This window comes from Caretta caretta, chromosome 3 (assembly GCF_965140235.1).
Source record: "Caretta caretta isolate rCarCar2 chromosome 3, rCarCar1.hap1, whole genome shotgun sequence".
NCBI lineage: Eukaryota > Metazoa > Chordata > Testudines > Cheloniidae > Caretta > Caretta caretta.
This window is the reverse complement of record NC_134208.1, coordinates 143979169-143995132: the sequence shown is the minus strand read 5'-3', so window position 1 is coordinate 143995132 and position 15964 is coordinate 143979169. Positions and strand designations below refer to the sequence as shown.

General features: G+C 40.6%; 1 protein-coding gene across 1 annotated transcript in view; it reads right to left on the bottom strand.

The window, feature by feature from the left end:
• The window catches only part of PRKD3 (protein kinase D3), a 78104-nt gene that overhangs the window by 25854 nt on the left and 36286 nt on the right, over nt 1-15964 (bottom strand). The window contains exons 3-9 of the mRNA XM_048843635.2: nt 13913-14051; nt 12177-12308; nt 10748-10905; nt 7913-8102; nt 4966-5043; nt 3445-3628; nt 1154-1277 (exon numbers count right to left, since the gene is read on the bottom strand). Of these exons, the coding sequence (XP_048699592.1) occupies nt 1154-1277; nt 3445-3628; nt 4966-5043; nt 7913-8102; nt 10748-10905; nt 12177-12308; nt 13913-14051 (1005 nt within the window). The remainder of the gene's footprint in view (nt 1-1153; nt 1278-3444; nt 3629-4965; nt 5044-7912; nt 8103-10747; nt 10906-12176; nt 12309-13912; nt 14052-15964) is intronic.

Genomic DNA, 15964 nt, shown 5'->3' with positions numbered 1-15964 from the left:
CTCTAAGGTGCCACAAGTACTCCTTTTCTTTTTGTGAATACAGACTAACACGGCTGCTACTTTGAAACCTGTTCTCTCTGAGTGATTGTCCACCTGCATTCCATTCTTGGTGACTAACAAAAAGCTGTCTATTTGCTTGGAGGTGGGTACCAGGAGTCCTACTTAAAAAAATGATTGCAGGATAGCCAAATCTGGAAGCCTCTGGCAAAGAGTAGTGTCTTGCAAAGATGTGGATAGAGCTCCTTGTAGCTACCCTAAAATTTCAAGTACTAAGACATTCCCCAAACAGGTAGCAGAGGCTGCCTGGTCTTTAGTGGAATGAGTGCTAATGTGGAATCTAACTTGGCTAGCCCATAATTGTTTTTATAAAATTGAAGACCCACTTAGACACCCTTGGTGAGAATACAAGTCGTCCCCTAACTCTTATCAGCAAACACCATGGATAGTCCGGGTATGTTACTGAATGATTTTTTCTTGTTGATGTAAAAGTTTAGCGTCTTTACTACAACACCTGAGTTAAGGTTAGCTTCCCCAAGAGTTGAGTGAGATTTGAGGGGGGAAAAAACTGGGAGGTGAATGGATTGGTTGGAACTCTGAGACAACCTTGTGGAAAACTTGGAGACTGACCCCCATCATCTTGAAACAAGGAGAACGTATCATGAGAGCCAGACTCTCCTCTACCCTTTGACCTGATGTAAGGACTACTACAAAAGCAAACTTCATCAACAGGTGGCACAGGGAACAGGTTGCTAAGGGCCCATCAACTCTGCTAACAGTCTACTGAGGTTCAAAAGGGAGAAACTGGGGAAAAAACATGAATCCCTTAAGGAATCTTGCCACTGTAGGATGGGAAAATGCAATCTGGCCCCATATAAGAGAAAGATACATAGATGTTGCTACTAAATACATCCTTATGGAGTTGATAGAAAGCCTAGATAATTTCAGGGCTAGCAAACAGGGAATTGAGTCTTGCTAGATTTCCTTAGACATATTGTTACTGCATACATCTAAATATATTCAAATTAAATTCTAAACAAGGACGTCAATACATTATTAAACCAGTTTTTTAAAACAAAAGGGAAATTAATTTATTGATTTAAACAAGTAACCCTTAAAATAAAATAGATATATGAAGAAACTTAAAGTTACTAACCAGGTTGTCTCTGCTGGTATAGTGAACCATCCATCCTTCCTTCACCATTGTACTGCTCTTCCTCTTTGTGTGCTTGATTGACTGTACAACCCTCATTAGTGGAATATTATTACTTGTTGATGGACTAAATTTTAAAAAAGGTTATCATTTAATCAGAAACCATTAAAATTTGACGACAATTATACCAGTACTATACTGTGTGTTTTCAGGAACAGACATCTTTTCTTACCTATAAATGCTATTTCTTTGATTGACAAGGTCAGCTTCTAAATAAGTTGAATGTCACTAGCATAATGATCATCCAGTTGAATAGCAGGATTTTTCAGCTGCAACACGTTGTCACAAGGCTGCTACTAGCTTCCTCAGTACAAATGCCAAAGCATTTACAACAGAGTGATATGTTTACAAAATTGAAGATAAGGTATGCCTGGTTGGAATTAGAATGACTAGAGAAATAATGCCATCTCACTAAAGATTAACTGAAGTGGTCATTTTTTTCCTCCAACAACCAGAAAATAGTATCACTAATGCCTATGTACTGTTATTCTGTTCCACTTATTACACTATTCCATAATACTGCTATTCCACTGGTCATCTGTGTCTGTACACATGTGACATAAGCTGTCCACCTGGCCAGAAATGGACTTTCTTCATTTGAGCCATGCCTGCACTAAACAATTTTACCAAAAAAATAATCATCCCACTAGTGTTAGCTCAAGTGCAGACAAGGCTCTGGCTGCTTCTAACATTTTTATAAATGAATTAATTAAATCTGCAGGTTTATGCAGTAAAAACCACCAATGTCCCATCCAGAAAGTGGTGGTAGCACTGGTGGGAATAGTTTGCAAACAAGGCTTGAGAGAATCCAGCTGACACTTTTCAAAGTAATAAAGAAATTTTTAAAAATTACATAATAAAATAAAGTAAACTAACCCAAACTGGATAATGATTGCCCTATTCAAGACCAAGAAGATATTTAATTTCAATCAAATCAGATACCAAATCCTTCCTCTCAAACTGTCAATACCCCCCACTTTATGTAAGTAAAGACAATTGGTATACAAGCTGTACACAGAGAAATCAACACTCACATCAAAATCTAAACTACAAAAACTAAAATATCATCTCCTTTAGTCCAGCTCACAAGGAATTAAAACACAAGGGCTAAAGCCATTTAGATCTATTTACAGTAGGAATGAATTTGGTCCAAGGTCAAGTAGCATAAAATAGGCATGAAGATCTTGGTCAGCAAGGCATTTTCCATTGATGAATCCAGGGGTCTCAAACTCAAAAGACCATGAGGGCCAAATGAGGACTAGTGCATTGGCCTGAAGGCCACATCACTGACACCCCCCCTGCCCGGCTGCCCCCACTCCACCCCTTCCATGAGGCCCCACCCCTGCCCCGCCTCTTCCCACCCCTTCCCCGCCCCCATTCCAGCCCCTTCCCCAAAGTCCCCACCGCAACTCCGCCCCCTCCCAGACCCCAGGGGGTGCAGGGTGCTCAGGGCAGGGGGTTGGGGTGCAGGAGGGGTACACAGTGCGGGCTCCGGCCTGGCACCGCTTACCTAGAGCGACTCCAGGGTTGCAGCAGCGCGCACCGGGGCCAGGGAAGGCTCCCTGCCTGCCTGTCCAGGCCCCAGCCCTGCGCCGCTCTGCTCCGGGAAGTGGCCGGAACCACGTCCCTGCTGCCCCTGGGGGAGGAGGGACACAGGGCTCCGTGCACTGCTTTTGCCGCTCCTCCAGGTACCTCCCCCGAAGCTCCCATTGGCTGCAGTTCCCAATTCTCAGCCAATGGGAGCTGCAGGGGGCAGTGCCTGGGAGCAACACACAGAGCTCTCTGTGCACCCCCACCCCAGTGGTGCCGGGAGCAGGGATGTGGTGCCAGGAGCAGCGCAGGGCTCGCAGCACCAGGGGACGCAATCTCAACTGCAGCCTGTAGTTTGCCCACCCCTGGCCCAGAGGTAGGCGAGGTGGGGGGAGCTTGGTGGGCTGCGTGTTTGAGACCCCTGGACTAATCTGTAGTTCTAGCCATTTTTCAATAAGCTGATTTATTTCCAGGTTCACAGTCACAGTTCAGCAGCTTTTGCAAGAAAAAAAAATCCCACCATATATCTAGGCTTTTAATTTACTTGGTTTTCAGCTTTATTTGGGACTGAATGTTCTGTAAAACTGTGCAAATGAAGACCTGACCAGCAACAACAAATTTGGAACTCTGCAAAAAACTGTGTTTTAGTATACAGTATTGGGGAATGGAATGTCTGTAGCACAACAATCTTTGTTGCTGCTTACCTGATAGTTTTGACAGCTTCTTCATCTTTGTCCACATCAAGATCAGAAGGGTCCATAAAGAACATTTTGTCCTCTGGAGGAGAAGGTTCTTCTGCATCATCCAAACCCCGACTACCGTCACTGTTTATTTCATTGCTGTCAACTTCCATTGGCATGTCCAAATCTTGGCCTGGACTAGAAGGTTCTAACAACAGATAGAATTATCTTAAGTTAATGACAAGTCATAGAACTCTCCCCTCTGATCTAGTCTTACACACACACAAAAATCAAGTCACAGACAAACAAAAAGACTGTCGATCACACCTGCGAAACCATTCAAGAGCCCTATATTTTTTCAGTATTGATGCAGAAGAGTATAAAGAACATACATATTGCAGGCCTCATTTCACATCATGCCAGGTTAGGGAGGTCGGGCCAAAACAGTCCTCATAAGAAAATTACAGGCAAAATTCTATGGTCTGGATTCACGGGTATTGCTAAAGTTATTTTGTACCACATATGCTGTGAGTAATGAAAATGGCCTTCAAGTGGCTAGAGATGGTCAATTCCTTGTTCAAGGGAATTCTCCACTAATGGAAAGTTTCCCCCTGTGCCAGCTGACCTTCCACCCCAGCATACAGAGGAGGGGGGTGTTGGGGACAATCCAAAGGCAGATGTTACAGAACAGAGTTTGTACACACTCAGTTCTTCACTGGCATAAATTAAAACTGCTCCCCTGAAGCTTTCACTTATGTTGCCAGGTGGCCCAGAACCAGGGAGATACAATCACTCATCTATGACTCTCCCTCTCCATCTTATCTTCACAAAGCTCAGACAGAATGGAGAATCAAGCCTATGTCCTCCCTTTTGAATGGGTCAGGACAGCCAAGGGAAAAATGGTATCGGAAAGGGCAAAACCTCAAGAATTTAGGAAGAGATGACACTTCCCCCCAAGCCCTTTGGGAATAGAGTCCCATTAAACAAACCAAAGCTCCAACAAGTTAAAAAGTTAATGGAAATTCTTTCTCCAGATACATACAGAAATGTTACTAGCACATTACAAAGTATTGTTTGGCTGACTGGCCATTAAAATGTGTTATTAAGAGAGAATGTTTCCCTATGCAATTTTCCATTTTACCCCATTAAAAATGGTCCTTTTTTCTGCAAAGAAAGTTGTTCTTCATGAAAAACATTGAATAGACTGATCATAATTTAAATTCATTTTTGGACATGAAAAAATGTTCCTAATTCTTAACTTCAAGAGAAATATCAAATGAAGTATACTGAGTTTGCCAAGATTTTTTAAGTAAGTTTTAAACTACCAGAAAGACACGTCTTAAAACCAAACCTTTAATTCTCAATTACCTCATAGGGACTAATTCTTCTCCAGGAAGAAAAAAGGAGGAGTGGAAAAGGGCATTTAATACACTTTAGCCTTAAAATACTCAGAGTTGACAGGATCAGAAAGTAATAAAAATAAGGTTTGTGTATTTTGTTATGTCTCCAGAGATATTTCACTATTTGAAAACATGTTTTTCCTACCTCCATTGAACACCACCTCTCCAAGACAGTCTCTAGGTACTTTAGATGCACAACGTTTGTGACAGTTAAATCTGCAATCTAAAAAAAACCCACGTCATTACATATAGTTTAGTTTTACTCATACCAGAAAGAGCCTCTGAAATAACTATCACATTATTTTCAACAAGATATTCAACCAACTTCAAGCCAGAAAACATGTCAACAATCTTGTCACGAAGTCACTTGCTGAGATGGCTCCACTGCAATTCATTAAATCATACTGGCATCTATGACTATCCTTTCATCTCTTCTCTCTCCAAGAAATATACTATTCTTTTCTGTGTGTGTGTGTCTCTCTCTCATTTGTTTTGTTTTTTTAATCCTGATTTTACTACTCTGCTCTGGTTCTCTTCTTTCATACTCTCCCTTCTCCATCCCCAGTTCCCTTTTCTCCATTGTTTTTGGGATCAAAGATTGTCTCCTCCCTACCCTTTGTTCTGCTGCTGTTATGGGACTAAAGTTTTGTTCCGACCACCATGGCCACTATGACACCAAGTCTTTCACCACCCATCAAAGTTATAAGACTTCCCCCTGCTACCAGGCCATGATATCTCTCCCTTCAATACAGTCACCACAGCTTAAAGATTTCCTTTGTCTCCAGGACTGGTTTTGAACCAACAATCTGGCCCTCCCTGCTGCTGCCCACATGAAGCAGGAATCACCAGGGGTTTCTCACTTCCTCAGGATTAAACAGAAACAGCTCAGTCTCCTACCTTTTAAACTAAGTAGCTAAATGCTGGATCCAACTACTTCCTTATTTAGTCTTCTGAGCACCTAGAGTGACCAAATGTCAACAAAGTAATTGTCCCTTTTCTCCAGGACTGTTTCTAGTAAGATTTACAGAACAAGGTTAGTTTCTTCGTTTACTTTCAAGGAGCTGGAAAGATAAAGGTGCTCGGAATCCCAATAAGGAGCTGAGAAGAAAGGGTCATACTGCATGAAATGCTAGTCATCTTATTTTTCATCTCTCTTCTTTCATGCTCATTTCTCACTTCTCTATGCTTTTTTGCTATCTGTATCTACTGAAATTTACTTCACTGAAACTGGGGATAGAGGAATTCCATGTGTCTGGATGGATTTAAGACCAGTTCTCTTTGAAGTGGCTGCTGTCAATCATTTCCACTCTCAAAAGGGTTAAAATAAAGTTTCAAGTGTCTTTTTAAGCTTTGTGCTCAATTACATATCAACAGTGCATATACAACAAGACAGAGATTCAAAATCCTAAATAATCCTGGATGCAGCCTAGAATTTCCACACTGTAATACCAGCAGAGATGAAAGATGTGAGGTTATAACTCTCCCCATTGCAAAGGAACCTACCGATGTCTGGTGTTCAATTTTACAGTTACTTTTACATAACAGACGGGAAAAAACAAAACTGAAAATTTTTTAAACAAAAGCTATTTAAACACAGGATTACTGAAGCTTTATTGAGCAACATGTCTCAAATATACTAAAACATGACCAAACAGTTTAGCCTCCAAATCTGACCTTCTGGTATACTCCAGGCAGAAATGTCCATCAGATTGTAAAATATTCTTTTTCTATGTTAATTTTTAAGATTCATCCCTGAGTTTTTTAGCTCTCTCTGTGACAAACTGTGATGGTGTACTGCCCTCTGGAAGGCCCTGCAGTCCTACCACACCCTGCCCCAGAAAAAGGCAAGAGAGTGGGGTTTGGCCAAGTGGCCTAGAGAGGCTGCAGGGAAGGCAGCCAATCAGAGCCTAGAAGGCACATATAAAAGGAGTTGCAGGACCTAGACAGCTCAGTTGCTGGCTGGAGCTAGAGGAGGAAGAATGTTGTTCCTGGCTGGCTGAGAAAGCTGCAGCAACTGGACAGAGCAGTTGCAGGCTGGGAAATTCCACAGGTCAGAGACTGGGGAGAAACCCTGCCCAGGAGCAGGACTGTGAAGCTCTCCAGGCACAGAGGCCTCAGAGAAAGAGCCCTGACAAGAAGGGCCAAAGACCTGTTAGAAGCGCACCAGGTGAATACACCTGAGAGAACAGGGCAGAGATTGTTATGGACTCTCTGGGCAAGGAGGCCTGGGAGAGACCCTGCTTAAACAGGGAACAGGCTGGGGACCCTACAAGCTGATAGGACATAGTGGAAAGCAGCCCAAGGAATGCTGCAATAGATAGTAGTGAAGGAAGCAGCAGGTGGCTACTAGCCACAAGGTCCTTGGCTTAGGACCTGGAGTAGTGGGCGGGCCCAGGTCCCCGGCCCCACACTGGCCAAATGCAGAAGGGCTGAGGATGCACTCACAGTGAATGACAACCCCTTTATACAAACAAAGCAATGAAACACTGAGTAAGTAAAGTCTGTAGTGTTTTGGTATTTGGCTAATGCAGAGTCAATAGAGAAAGAATGTGATAATGTGCCATGTTCTGAGAGCTGTGGTGATATAATCAAAGATGTGAGAATACAAACAATGAGGTAGAGATATGTTAAGATGTTCTCCCTATAAACACAGGTGCACCTAATGGAAAGAAACTAAACTGGAACAGGAAAAATGTGATCTAGGTCTTTTTAAGTACTATACTTGACAGTGCCTCGAAGAGTTTTTGTATTTGTTTTTTAAAAGCTTCTAGTTGAAATGCAAGTGATTTTTAAAGGAGGGAATGTCCTCCACAATATTTTTGAGCTATTCAGAATGATCCTTGGAGGATTACCTTCTTTGCTGAACTACATTTGAACTAACTTATTATTCAAGTACATTATTCACAAATTATACAAACAATTAATACACCTTTTTGAATGGAGCAAAGCATGAAAACTGCAATTATCTTAAATATATAATTCTGTTTTAAATAAAGCTGCTGTTTTAAATAATGAGATTCATTTTTAAAATGTTTAAATATTGTAACATTCACTGAAATGAATCTTACTCCTGTAGAGCACTGAACTCCTACCTTTACATTGCATTCCTTGGCGAAAAAGGCCCTTGAGCAAACGTTTGCAGTACTGGCATATGGTGGGACGAGTATAGGAATGGACAGCAAAGGTGTGAGGAACCTTCACCCTGCAAAGCACCATCTTTTCCATCCAGATTGGACGCCCACTCCAGGAGGGAATTCTCTTACTGGGCTCTGGGTGGCAGCGCTGGAATAAAAGATGCACATGAGATTTTAATAAAACCATGTCAGGCTTAGAAACAATTTATTTCAAGGGGCGCTTGGCCCAGACACTGAGCAAACATCTTTTTTGCAGAGCATCTTGGCCAGGCAGTTTCAAGAAGTAATTTTGGAAGACTGAAAAAAGCACCATACTGTAAGGCAGAGAGCAGGAAAAAGTCTATGAATCTGTATTTCCACAAGGACTAAAATTATGATAAACTACACCAAAAATACCCACTTTTGATTTCTTCAGGTAGTATGGTAAAGGCTCAGAAACAGCACAGACCTATGATAAACATCAGTCTCACATGCAGACTCCTCCAAAAGGGGAGGCATTACAGGCAATCAACCCCAAAACAGACACCTGCCACATCACACTATCTATTTCAGAAAGCCTTGCATGCCAGGACAATTTACTAAATTAGGTAAAAATTCAAAATCCAAAATAATGTGTAATTTAAAAATTAAAATGAAATATTCAAAGCCTTACTGCTGATCTAGGTGTATTGTTTATGGAAGTAAAATAATAGTAACTTAGTTTCAGGGACAACCATGTGGAAAACACTGAACATCAGAGAAGGTGGAGGAATGTGGCACTGCAAAACTCAAACTATAGTAACATAGGACCAACTGACAAGACTGCAAATCCAGTAATCTATATTGTCAATTTAATCCCCTTAACACTGAAAACAAAACCAAAGAGATGAAATCTAAGATGCACTGGGCAAATATGCAGAATCTGCATGAAAAAAAATTAGATATACCATATTAGGTGGAGAAATAGTGATTATTCTATCATCATTCAAATGAACTTCTGCAAAGATGGTCAGTGATACTTAGTTGCATATATCTTCAAGTGCTCTGAGACTGGACCCTCCAGGCTCTGGCCAAAAGGTGTATTGTGTTCCTGAATGGTACTGTCTGTAAAATTTATACTGTAAGGTCTCTGAAGTTAGGAAATGCATCTCCCTCCACGTACTGTACAGCACCAAACACACCAACGATACATAGTAAACGACAGAAATAGTGTCTGACATTAAGATACTCTCCTGGTCATTAAAGACCTTGGACTAGATCCTCAGCTGATACAAAGTGAAGTTGCTTCACTGCAGTCTGGTATTCCCTTCCCACAATGGCGTTCAGTCACTCAAGGAATAAAAACAGTTTTACCAAACAGCTCTGAAAGGGGCAGATGGCTCGCTGTGTTCTCTAGCCAAATTTAAAATGGTTTATGCCTGGGATTACGATATCTTCTGGGATCACATTGTTGGGAGCAGAGACATATTTAGGCCTGGCAGAAGCCTGCTGTTCATTTTAAGAGTCTGTTTTGATAACATTTAACAGCATAAGCATATGTAGAAGTGTATATGTGTAAAAAACTGCAGAATAATCATGTTTAATGTTGTACATGTGTAAAACTACAGAGTAGTCATTTGTGAGAACAAGAAAAAATAAAAGTAACTACAAAGCTAGAAAAGCCCATTTGAACTAACACTAAACTTGTACTGACAAGGGAAGAGAGTTAATATAGAAATGAGAGACTAATATATATGTATATGAAAAGATAACAAAACGTTATAAATAAGTTTGTGTAACAAAGGGACATTGAAGCTGTATTGTCTGGTGCTGGAGGCAACTATGATAAGATTGTCTTAATGAGCTTCCCACTTGTAAGTAATTGATCACTACTAGCTGAGTGTTTTGCTATAATAAATATTTGTTAGACCCATCGAGTAAATGAACTTCAACCCCAACACACATGACAGCAAAGAAACTTGACAAATTTAGGATGCAAAATCCTGGCCAAAGACAACAAAGCAGAAATTTTTTAACTGCAACACATCACCTGCCATAACTCTGGCCACAGAAAGCTATTTCTATCAATTGCAACTAACTCTTAGATTTTATTTTTTAAACTGACAGTTAGAAGGTAAGAACAGGCTTAATATCAGTTATCTTACTCCCATCCACTGGTCACAGTTAGTAACAAATACAACTGATCTAATGATCCCACTGGCCCTTGGATGTTTTGTTGTCATGTCTGGGATATAAGAGCTTGTGTTAATTTCTCATCCCTCTTAATTGTGGGGAGACTACTGTGGATAATATCTATGAGAAGTACACTTCCTGTAAGATCTTTACTCCCTACACAGATGTCTCTGTTGAATTCTGTGGAACACTCTCTCTTCTCACACTATAAATGTACAATTTATACTGTGTTTTACCCAATAAACTATTAAAGACTGATAAGTAATTGCACACTAAACCTATATTCCAAAAGCAAGCAATGTATTTTATCATCTCCTATCCCAAGATTTTTAAGGAATACACATTACTGTGAATGACACATTAATGGCAAAATGATACATAAAAGTTATAATCCACCTCAAATTTCACTTCTCACAATCCCTGTAATAAACACAGAATTATTATCAAATGTCATAGTGTAAAAGATTCACCAGCAATTTAAAAATAAACAAGCATGGTCTGAAATGGTTAATCTGAACTAGTTTTTACTCAATTTAAATCAGTTATGATATAAGGCTGGTTCTAGTTCCCAGAAACATGATGGATTTAACTCAGCATTATTATGTATAAAGTGTATTTTGTTTTTACATTTTTATTACATACCTCTTCAGTGGCAGTGGCTGTGTATTCAGTTTGCACTGGTCTAGGAACTGAAAGCCCAGCGCTTGGTAAAGACACATTAGACAAACGCCTCTTTCTCACTCCACTACAGTTATTTGGGATCTTGAAGGCACATCGCTTATGGTAGTTTAATCCACAGCCTAAAAATGTCAGTTTGAAAAAATTATGTAAAGAGAACTCCATTAGCACAAATAATTAAAATATTTTAAAATGGAAAGTACAGTATTAATATTTGTATAAAGCAGAAGGGAAAAATATAAATCCAGAAACATAGTAGACAAATGTAGCAATTTGTTTAGATTCAGTTAATGTAATAGAATAGGGAACTCAGTATTTATTGTTAGTGTAATTTACAATAATGGCTTGTTTTGCACTAAAAATTTTGGAGTTTGCCATTTACCTAAATAATGATTTCCAATTACCCCTTTCAATAAAACCTGGAAACAGGGTCTCTCAGCTTGTGTGGCTACTGATCTTCCTCACTTCTTTTCCCACAGGCAGGCTCTCATGGCTAAGCTAAAGCCACAGGAGTGAAGAGGAAGCCAATGGGCAAGGAAGTGGTGTGTTTCTAGTACCTGGACAGCAGCCTGCTGACCACAGGCAGCAACTTTTGTCAGCACCAGTGGGTGCTCCGCAACCCCGCCCCTGGCCCAACTCCAACTCTCCCTGCCCCATTGGATCCTTCCCCAAATCCCCCCCCATCCCTGCCTCCTCCCCCAAGCATGCCATGTTCCCCCTCCTCCCCATGCTTGCTGCCTGAAACAGCTGTTTCATGGTGCAAGCGCTGGGAGGGACAGGGGAGAAGCAGGACCCAGCGGCGTGCTCAAGGGAGGAGGCAGAGCGGAGGCAAGCTGGAGTGGAGGGACGGGGAGCTGCTGGTGGGTGCAGAACACCCACCAATTTTTCCCCATGGGTGCTCCAGCCCCGGAGCACCCACGGAGTCGGCTCCTATGCTGCTGACAAGAGGCTGCAACATTTTCCACAATCCAGCTGGACAAAGGCCATATGGAAAGGGGTTCCCCTTTGGGACTCTCTCCATTAAACTTTTCAAAAAGCTATTGCAAGGAACTCAAACTCTACACTAATTGAGTCAGACTCAAAACCCCTGTGAGTTAAGTATTATTCCCTTTACTTCAGGTTGGAAACAGGAACAGGGAAATTAAGTGTCTTGCCCAAGGTCATACAAATTGTGTGTCAGAGCCAGGAACAGAACTCAGGTTTCCTGATATACAGTCAAAGCTCCAACTGAACTATGCTCCTTCCCAAAAGCTGAATTCATCACTTACCAACAAATTAATTATACAACGTAATTAAGATACAGATCCTGCCTTTATACTTTCCGTGTAACTTTCTGTACAGATAAAAGCTAGAACATCATGATTCACCTATCAGCTATTAACACTTGACTTACCTTCACATTTTAATCCTTGCCGTACCAAACCCCAAAGCATCTCCCCACAATAGTCACAAAATGTAGGGGCCTTGTAAGAATGCACATAAAGTGCATGAGGACGAATCTGGAAATCTTCAACTGTAGCCAAAGCTTTAAAAAAAATTGCAGTAAATTACATATTTGTGACTGTAAGAATAATAAGTATTTATTGAAACCGTTCATTGTTTTAAAACAGTAGTTGCAAAGAACACCATCAAGCTGTTTAATACAAAAATTACATCCCAAAATCCCATACATTTGGAGGATTTCTCATACAAACTCATGCGCACAGTTTTTAGCTAAACTTTTTTTTTTTAATCTCTTGGTACCTGTAAGATAATAGAATCATGAGTACCAAACAGTACTTGCTACTGAAGAATATTTAGTGCTGACAAATCTGGTTGATTGGGGGTGGGGGTGTTATGGAACTACAAAATTAATGAATGAAGAAAACCCAACAGATTAAGTATAATTTAATTTTATTAAAACATTTGATAGGGTGCCTCACAAAACATTACCTAAAAGATAATTCAAAATAACTTGGAACAATATTAGGTGAATAGAAAACTGGCAGAACTGTAATCAAAGGTAATGCTAAACCAGGCTACCAAGGTGACTCAACTCAAATTTTACATCTTCTGAAGTACTCTGCCAACAAGAGACAAGGAAGAAAACTGGGTTACCATATTGTACTTTCAGGTATCAGAGAATGCTTCACTGTGCTATGACACAAGATTCAAGGAAACTGCCCTCCCAGGTTTGCTTGAGACAAGTCAAGGAGAACAGTGACCAATGCAATTCCTATTTCCCTGGCTGGATCTAACTCCTGTCTCAGAAACTAGGCAAGAAATTCCCTCTCAGTATCCAAGGTGGTATTCTGGGCCTCAGTTATCATACCCCTGCTTTCTATTCCCCCTGGATTACTAATATATGCCAAAGTGCTGGCTCTGAAGCCCAGGGAGAGGGACAGGTTTCAGAGCCTGAGCCACAATGTCTACAATGCTGTTTTTAGTGCTATAGAGTGAGTGCTGCAGGCCATAATCTGTAGACCCGGGCTCCAAGACTCACTGCACAGATATTTTAAAATGCAGGGTAGACACAAACTGTTAGGTTTCCATTTCCAACTTTACCAGCAGTCCATGGATGTGTCTCCATTTATTTCAATAGGCTTTGAATCAGATCCATAGAGCCCAACATCTCAAAGATTTTGAAAATGCAATGGGTTCTTTAATAACCACCACCTTTGTTTTCTGCATCATCTACAAGATGGTTCACTCAAGCAGCACAATAACACCACATCCTGACAGGTAATGATACAGAATACTCATCTACATTAGCACTCTTTTTTGCTGTAATCAATCACTGATGGAAACTGTAAAATAGAAAGGGTGCAGACCTAGGTATAAACAACATGGTTGCTGGGGGAACTTGAGTTCTATCTAGACTTTAGCTTCCACAGTTAATATCAGAGTTGGAGGATTAAGACCACAAAGTTTGTTAGTGCAGATGCAGCCACAGAGAAGACAAATTCACTGAATCACAAATACCATTTCAGGGAGCACTCTGGATTTCTTTGGAAATCTGCCTCAAAGCTTGCTCAGCCAAATAGCTTCAAGACCACAGCTCATGGTTATATTGTTGCAGACAGTGTACAGTAATACTGTGACTTTTATTCAATAATAAGAATGGTTTCATTGCAACTACAAAGGACCTACCAGAGAGCACAACCTCAACAAGATCTCCTTCATGTATCTCTTCTGCTGATGTAATCCTATGCAAAATATTTTCCGAGTTCAGGTCATGGCGAAAGAGGAGAATTTTGTCATACATGCCAAAGAAACCACACTCTGGGAACTGCAACAACAAAAAAGACTCTAAATTAGCACATGCCATAGTTTGCTAAATCCCATAAACTGAATATTTTCTATATGACCACAGAACTTTTGTGTGCTGCAAGTGTTCCACTAGAGCACCATGATCCAGTTAATATCTCAGCTTCTGAAAAATAAATTATCTGACTTGAAATCCAGCACAGGCTAAAAAAAGGCAGAAATTAAATATGTATATTGAAATGGAAACTTCCTAAAACTACACTAAAAAGAAAGGCTTTTAGCCATGGTTTCTTGCAATCATTGATGCTGATGCACCGATGGAGAATTACGGATGTGAATTTTGCCAGATGCAGCCAATGATTCTAGAACAAATTTGATCCATTTAAAGGAAAATAAGACCTGCAAATTCAATACACAATTTGAAAGCCAAGCTTTGCTCTTTCTAACTCAACATCACCACCAGAAATCCTGATCCAGGGGAGGTGCTATTCAAGTATGTACCTCTGTAAACATTCAGCTCCAGATAAAAGATTACATAACTAGAACTTAGTTAACACTTCTGTTGATATGTGAGCCAGAGAAGAATCCAACTCAGTATCCTACAACTCTTTAGATTCGCAGGCATAAAAAGAGTAAAATCTTATTTTTGTAAAAGACAGTGGATAGGACTCTGAATACAAACATGGAGCAAATATGCTTACAACACTGTCATTTTTCTGACCATACCTTACTTGACTCCATGTTTGCCCATTTTCCAAAAGTATTGTTACCAATTGTTGGCAGTAGGAAAGAAGAATTTCATTTTCTTTGGACCGTGTAAATCAATATAGTAGTTCACACAGGAAAAGGAGAACCCAAATGCGTCCTGGAGAGCAGTGAAAACCTATCATCCCAGCCTCCCCCATCCTTGTGTCCAAACAGTTTCTAATCAGAGGTTGGGTGAGAACAAATATACAAAAGCAGTTTGTAGAAAGAAGGAGGGAGAACATAGGAGAGACATGACTCAGTATACAAGGGACAACACTTTTAATTAAAAAGTGAAGTTTGGATTACAATTTCTTTACATACCCAGTAAACACAGAATATACACATTAAATAATGTGGTACCATGAATGTTTAAGTACCATACAACATATAATTTTCTTTAGCCAAGGGAGCTGATGGTGAATTTCTGCCAGGAATTTGTACAGATTCAATGATTGTGTCCATTGTTTCTGTATTTTCTTCTTTTATATATCATTTGAAAAGTAATGGGCTGGGATTGTAACTGAATTTTGAGATTCGAAAGCCATTCTAATGCTTCTCGGGTAGCGACAGCAGTCCCCCTTTTGCCACCACTGTAAATACGAATGGGTCAGTTGTCTGATGCGATGAAGTGAACTGTAGCTCACGAAAGCTTTTGCTCAAATAAATTGGTTAGTCTCCAAGGTGCCACAAGGACTCCTTTTCTTTTTGCGAATACAGACTAACACGGCTGCTACTCTGAAACCAGTCACAATATGGTGATTCTTTGATTTTCCATTTGCTATAGAGGTATCCACACCCTCTGAGCACTGTCCAAATGCGGTTGAGTGCAGTCCACTGCCTGTGGGGAAGGCAAAATCTTAGGACTTCTTTCACTGGAACTTCAGGTCAGGTCTTCAGAATATCACATAAGTGGCCAAAGATTCGAGCCAGTGAGTGCTGGCGTCCTCTCCATTGGCCTGTAGCATTGACACATAGCTCCAGAAAGGCTTCCTAGATTTGAATGGGGAAAGTGGCAATGAAATGAGGTCTTTGTGTATCAGCAGATCCAGAGTGGTCAGGATCTTCTTGTACTCCTGGACCCCAGCAGTGTCTCACCTGATGTTGACTGGCACAGTGCCCGCCAAAACTGGTAACCACAGTATTGGCATTGATTTGAGAGAAACAATTGTGAGCATAGCATTGATTTCA